General features: G+C 49.6%; 2 protein-coding genes across 2 annotated transcripts; both read right to left on the bottom strand.

Annotated features, from left to right (window-relative positions):
• Nucleotides 1-2,057: 2,057 nt before the first annotated feature.
• Nucleotides 2,058-3,549, bottom strand: L3040_003905 (uncharacterized protein; the record flags this gene model as incomplete). Its single annotated transcript, XM_007294916.1, has 2 exons — nt 2,058-3,299; nt 3,349-3,549. 2 exons carry the CDS (start codon nt 3,547-3,549, stop codon nt 2,058-2,060), a joined length of 1,443 nt encoding a protein of 480 aa, XP_007294978.1.
• A 2,130-nt stretch (nt 3,550-5,679) lies between these two features.
• L3040_003904 (uncharacterized protein) lies at nt 5,680-6,325 on the bottom strand (the record flags this gene model as incomplete). Its single annotated transcript, XM_066156590.1, has 4 exons — nt 5,680-5,915; nt 6,115-6,118; nt 6,177-6,217; nt 6,283-6,325. 4 exons carry the CDS (start codon nt 6,323-6,325, stop codon nt 5,680-5,682), a joined length of 324 nt encoding a protein of 107 aa, XP_066012169.1.
• Between the last annotated feature and the right edge of the window lie 250 nt (nt 6,326-6,575).

Here is a 6,575-nt window from a genome sequence, read left to right as displayed (position 1 = left end):
CACCGCCGGGGCCCCATCATATCGTAAGGTGCGAGATGATTACACGCCTCCCCAGCCAGATCTGAGGTAGAGGGACCGAGAACCCACACACACACACACACACACACACACACATCCCCCGCCATTGTCACCCTCTACCATCACCGCTCCAGCCCAGGTTCCCCATTCACTGATTGCAAGCTTGTCTCTTTTCTTTTTCCTTCTTCTTTCTTTCTTCTTCCTTCTTTTTCTTCTCTTTCTTCTCTTTCTTTAATGTTCAATATTCAATACCCTAAGGGTTCTCTCTGTCTCTTCTACTCGTCTTGAGCATTATCCGTGAAGAGAAATGATAGATGGATGGGTGGATGGGGTGGATGATGATGATGGATGATGGATAGATGGGTGGGTGGGTAGGTGGATGTAGTGGATGCGGTGGATGGATGATGATGATGATGATGATGATGATGATGATGATGCGGTGGGTTGGGTGAGGCGAGGTGAGGTGAGGTGAGGTGAGGTGAGGTAAGTTGACTGTTATTTAAGCAGATTGTTAGCAGAAGGGGGGAGATGGGAGATGGGAGGAGGGGGGGGGAGGAGGAGGAAGGAGGGGGGGGTTGGTAAAACGTGGTAGGTAGGTAGGTACCGGTAGGTGAGTGGTGGTGGTGGATGTTAAGATATTGATTGATACTAACGAAGTGTCAATAAATAAGTAAATGAGAATGAGAATGAGAATGAGAATAAGAATGAGAATGAAAGAAAAAATAACTTTTTTGTTTGGTAGGAGGAGGAGGAGGAGGAGGAGGAGGAGGAGATTTGACAAAGAAGGAAGAAAGAAGGGTTTGTTTGAATGATTGAATTAATTGAATGAATGGATGGATGGTTTTCTTTGGTCTGGTCTTGCTTGTCCCGCCTGCTTAAGCAATCGAATCGCATTTGTCGATTCACTCCTCTGTGTATATACATTATATTCATATATACATACATATCCATAAGAAAGAAAGAAAGCGCAGCAGCAGCAAGAACCGCAAAAGCCCCCAAATCAGAGAGAACTCTTGTTTCCACGCCGCTCTCCCTTCTCCTAATTCTCACCTTCAAAGCCCGAGAACGAATTTTCTGGTGTAACCAATATTTTTTTTCTCCTTACATACTTACTCGTTCGGGATTTGACTTGATTAAATTTGATACTCAAAAGACTCACTCAGCAAAGGCCAAAAAAAGGGGAAGCTTCCATGCGGAAACCCCGGGGATTGAGCCCGAGGTGGGGCTCGAACCCACGACCTTGAGGTGATCTTGTACTGCTTTGTGATAAGAGCCACACGCTCTACCGATTGAGCTACCCGGGCGAGCGGGCTGATTTGCATGCCCACCAGTGCCGGGTATGGATTAATATCGTCGGTAAAAAATTTGTACAGGTTTTGTGGGGATCGGGAGAAGTGGTGGGGGCGAAGTGGTCTTGTCTGGTGGGGTGGGCTGATTGGTGTGGCCCACTGGTGTTGGGTGGTGGCGCAAGTCTGTCACGGCACTCTAGTCTCTACGTAGCGAGGTCGGAGAGTTTGGGATCGTGATGGTTCGCTTAGGATGTCGTCGCTTCCGTGCCTATTTGGGTCGGGGTACCTAGTTGGGTAAGCGAGTTTTTGCACGGAGTTCAAGGACAGTGCATTCGTTGTGAGAGTCCGCAGGTTATTCTACTATGAGGCAGCGCACTGACTATTACAGTACTCAAACGAACGGACTGCTCGCTCGCACGGCGACTATTTGTGATCAACACTTCACTTTGGTCGGGCTTCGGTCACTGTCAGTAACGGAAGGGAAAGAAATATTCTGTAAATATTTTGTTGGGTACAGTATGTCGTTCAGAATGCTACATTCATTCATGTAGGCAGAAAGAAGCGGCCAATTGACGCCGTTCCATGCCATGCTAATTGCTCGCTACAAATCTCAGAGGTACCCAGTACCTCAATGCTATTTCGTAGGATCCAAAACGCTTTCGTTCGTGTGATATCCAAAACGCCTCCCCCTCCAATACACTGATTCGCCAGCCGCTGGAAAACCCATCCATTTCATAGTCCTCTGATCCATCACATGGCTGCATACACCACCCCAGCCCCAAAAGCAGCCACAGCACCGATACTTATCGGCGCCGCAGTTCTCTGCGCTGCGCCTTTCGAAGTCGCAGTTCCCCCAAGTCCGTTCGTCCCAGTTTTTCCGGCGGCATCACCGCTATCTGCTGCCACTGGGTTTGAAACGGCTGTTGCATCGGGCACGGAAGCCGTCCCTGTCGTGATCTCGACGACGTTCGAGATGGTCGAGTTGAAATTCGTTTGCGCGAGAGATATCTCGTTGTTGGCCAAGTCGTAGACGATGTAAGCCGACCGGATAAAGGTGTCGCCCAAGACAGAGGTGTCGGATCCTGCTGGTGCGATTCCAAACAGACAGGATGGTGTGCCGTCGGAAAAGGTGAGCGGTCTCCCGCTGGCGGATTCCGCGGGGATGACAAGTTCGTTCATGGGAACTGCAATGACCGGTCCGGAGAATTTGAAGTTGATGGTAGTGGTCGCTCCTGCTAGGGAGCAAGGTACGTAGGCTACATCTTCGGAAGATTCGTATTGGGCGTCGATTTGCTCGTAGATGGCCTCTGCTATGGGGTCCGGGAGGTATGTGAGGGAAGATCCTGAATCGAGCAGCACAGCTTGAGCCTGGTTGCTCGCGATTACCGTGTCACCAAAGCTGACTTCTGTGAGAGTGATGAGGAACTCGACGTAGGATCCGCGCTCGGCCTGGACTGGAAGGCTCTGAAGCGATCCGGTGTACTTTCCTGTATCGACTCCCCCAAACAAGATGCTGCCTGTATTTGCATCAAGATCGTTCAGCCATAGACTGTAAGCGCTCGACTTGATGAGTCCATCCTCCACCATTTGCGACGGCAAATTCCTGTAAGCCTTCTGCCCAGCCCTCCCAACCTGCACTTCGTTGATCTCATACCCGATTCCCAAGATTCCTTCGTTCGTTGAGCTCGTGTAGCCAACTCCAAACTGCAAACTCGCTAGACTTGTCGTACCGACTGTGAATTTATCCGTCACATAATCTCCTGAGGCGCCTGATCCATCTACATAAGAAATATTGAACAAACTCGAGACGTAGGAATACGTGGACGAAGAGTTGGCTGAATATGTACCTGCAAATGCGCATGGACTCGTTCTTGATTTGCATAACTTCGAAGACGCTGCATTTACCCAAAGATCGCTACTCCCCGTGTCGAGGTGTAACCGGAAACTTTGTGCTGGTGTTCCCAAAGTGGCATTCACAAAATATAAAGTTTCCTTGACACCATCAGTACAGAACGTCTCCAAGACCATGTCTTACACTCACTTCATTGTCCAACGTTACCTGTACAGTATCGGCCCTCCTCCGTAACCTGTCCCTCGCGACTGGATTCGGTATCGTATTCCTCTCGATTGGAAAACCTACAACCCTCGGTGGTCCGCTGGTCCTCTTCTGTAATTGGATCGCTCCCGTACATGATGATAACAGACTTCCCCAAATGGCCAGCGTCGTCTTAAACCCTTTCATGATTATATAAAACAAGATCAAGTTAAACACAGGCAATAGATACCCCTTCTTCCTGGAGACGGCGTTCCCAGACTATATTGATCCCTATGGACACCGATGACGCGGTCCCGGGTACACTAGACAATTTAGTTGTAGATCTTAGAATCGACTTCTTCCCCCGACTGTTTAGCCACGCGGCAACTAAGCAGACGTTAAAGCTCGACCTTGTGGCGATAATAGAAGATGGTAGCCTTGACGACGCAAAGATTGACGACAGAAGTTGGGCCTCTCGGTCTGCCCCTAACTATTGGAAGCAGTGATCAGTCCGAGAATACGCGAAGACTCGGGGATTCCATTTGTGCCTCTTGATTGAGCAGGGTGACGAGGTATGAGTAGTAACGAGTGGTAGAGGCGAAAGAAAACAAAGCAAGCAAATTTCAGACAAAACAGCGAGATCACAAGTGACAACACTTAGGGGCTTTGGATGATTGTAAACGCCAAGCAAACCCCACGATCTGGCTATGGGATAATGGGCGACAAAATACTCATTCCAATGATTTTCTTTCTTTTTTTCCCTTCTTTCCTCCCTCAGTGGACGCACTGCGACCAGACAGGTCTGGGAGGCCGTTTGGCACAGACTGGGGAGGCTTGTTAGTCTTGGATAGGGCCGCAAACAGTGACGCGTCAGACGGATCCAATGGAAACTTCCTACGATTCCATGAATCCGTACGGCCCTCAGCGCCTTCAGCCACGACGACTCGCTGAGCCTGAGAGCAGCGCCGGGATGGTACGGCACAGGGCGCATGATGGCTGGCGATTAGTTCTGTGCATGGAAGGCGGCCCTCCTGCAGGCGCGTGCCTTCACGCACTGCGTTTTGGAGCAGGCTATTTCGAATTTTGATGCCTCTGGCTCCGGACTCTGGAGATCAGACTCAGGGCGCAGCTCGACAATGCGTTAATAAAGGCCAACGCAACCGAGTCGTGTGAAACGCGGCAAAGACGCCACAGCGAGGCTGATGAGACGTGAGAAGAGCGTTAGGCGAAACGGGGGACGTCGGTCGTCTTATTCTAGACAAGCAACTCTCCTGCCGACTGGGCAAAGCTTCGGATGCATTGCCAGCTTTTCGTTTCGCCATCTCAAGCTTGCAAGTTCCGGGAGCCTCAAGCCCAAGGACGCCTTCTGCTAGGCACAATCCAGACGACGATTTGCGATTCGGGTGATATGTGCTGCCAAAGTCTTCCAGGAGTGAAGCCTGCAATGCCGTGGCCTGTTCGGGCAGTTATTGTTGGGGGAGATGCGCGACTCACGCGAGTACGACTGCAGAACCTGTACGAGTCGTCAAACCTGTCACCAACCACCAACCTTCTTGCCACCCAGGCTTCAGTTGAGAAGAGGCAATCTTCTTACTCTCAGTAGACCCAATTCCACATTATCGACAACGAGATCTTCAAGATGGGAGGTGATTTGGATTTCATCCGCGTATCACAAATCATGTGATGATCGCCAATTCAATTTAACCCAACACCGTTGCTGAGTTGATTACATCTGACGCGACATGTAGAAGACTTCAAGCTCAGAAGTTTTGAGGATAGCAGCATGCGTTGCGAATCACCTCGATGTGGCCAAGCTGCTATTCCTACGGTAATATGCATGGCCTGCCTTGTATAACTTGTATCTGTTTTTCGACTCTAATCCAAGCAGAATAATTTGATGGCTATGTAAATTTCACCAGTTCAAGACATAGCCGCCCAGAATCCCATCTGGCACTGTATTTCGAGCTTCTTAAATATTGACGTCTGCTCTGTACATACTTTGTAGTCTACGGCAGCCCAACTGGAGTGTGCCTCTAGTTCCTAACTAGGCTTGCCTCCTTCTCATGCCTAGGGAGCATATCTCCTTCCACCTCATGCATCTGGTTTCCATCGTTCTCGTGCCTTACTAGCCTCTCTCCTTCCATCTCATGGAGACCAGCAGTCTGCATTTCCGTAGTACGGCATGACCTTCTCCACCAACTTTCAGAAGTTGTCCGACTAAGTACACCTGCGTTTTTGTTCTTTCCCCTGTATTTACACAAAATCGTAGTGCCAAATATGATGAAGCATAGGAGAAAGGCTCCTCCGATGGCCCCACCAATGATGGCACCAAGAAAACTAGGACCGCGAGAATCTGTAGTGACGGTGACTGTCGCACCTGGATTTGACGATGAGCCTGTGGGTGATGGCGATAAAAGAGAAGACGAAGGTGGGATGGAGGATGCTGAAGGCACAGGTCATCCGGAGCCACTTCCAGTAGAAGCAGACGGAGATTGCGAGCTGGTCGGTATTCGTGTTGGCGATTGAATTGCGGAACTCGTACTCTTTGCAGAGCTTCTCGATGCAGCCGGCACCTGTGTCGCACTTGATGTAAGCGAGAAGGTCTTTGCAGCTACCTTCGCCTCAGACGAAAAGGTGACTCCGATAGGACCATCCACCCCATTCCCATCAGCCTCAACTGCGAGTTGTGCGTGATTAAAGAAAGGGGAGAGTTAGAACTCGCCGCTTGGAAAGTTTTTGGGAAAGGGATGAGAGATGGATAAGAAGACATACTCTCCTGTTACCCACCATGCAACTGGAAAGTTCTGAACCAAAGACGCCTCGTCCGCTATTACATATCCGTTTCGGCGAGTCGAATCTACCTGAAATTGGCTTCCTGGAAGATGAACATGATCAGTTGAGTCTTCGTCTCCGAATATAACGTGCGATGATGACGCTTACCCAATACGACGTTATTTCCAGTAGTACCATTCTGGCACCACATATTCAACCACGCCTCCCCATAATTCGAAGTCCACTGTAAGAATATCTTGTCCACATTATTGATCGTCGTTCCATCCACCAGTGGGAACAGCCAACTTGCAGAACTCGATTGCGCCCTCACATCATCTCAATTCGCGATCCAAGCTCCGATCAATGCCCCAAGAAGCCGAGACCATTAATCGCATCTTTCTCTCTCATCAAGAGAAATAAATAAAAACTGAAAGAGAGACACAAAGAAGAGAAAATGAACA

This window comes from Drepanopeziza brunnea, assembly GCF_022702325.1.
Source record: "Drepanopeziza brunnea f. sp. 'multigermtubi' strain 214-2 chromosome Unknown ctg5, whole genome shotgun sequence".
NCBI classification, from domain to species: domain Eukaryota; kingdom Fungi; phylum Ascomycota; class Leotiomycetes; order Helotiales; family Drepanopezizaceae; genus Drepanopeziza; species Drepanopeziza brunnea.
The sequence above is the reverse complement of the archived record's forward strand: the minus strand, read 5'-3'. Positions and strand labels throughout refer to the sequence as shown.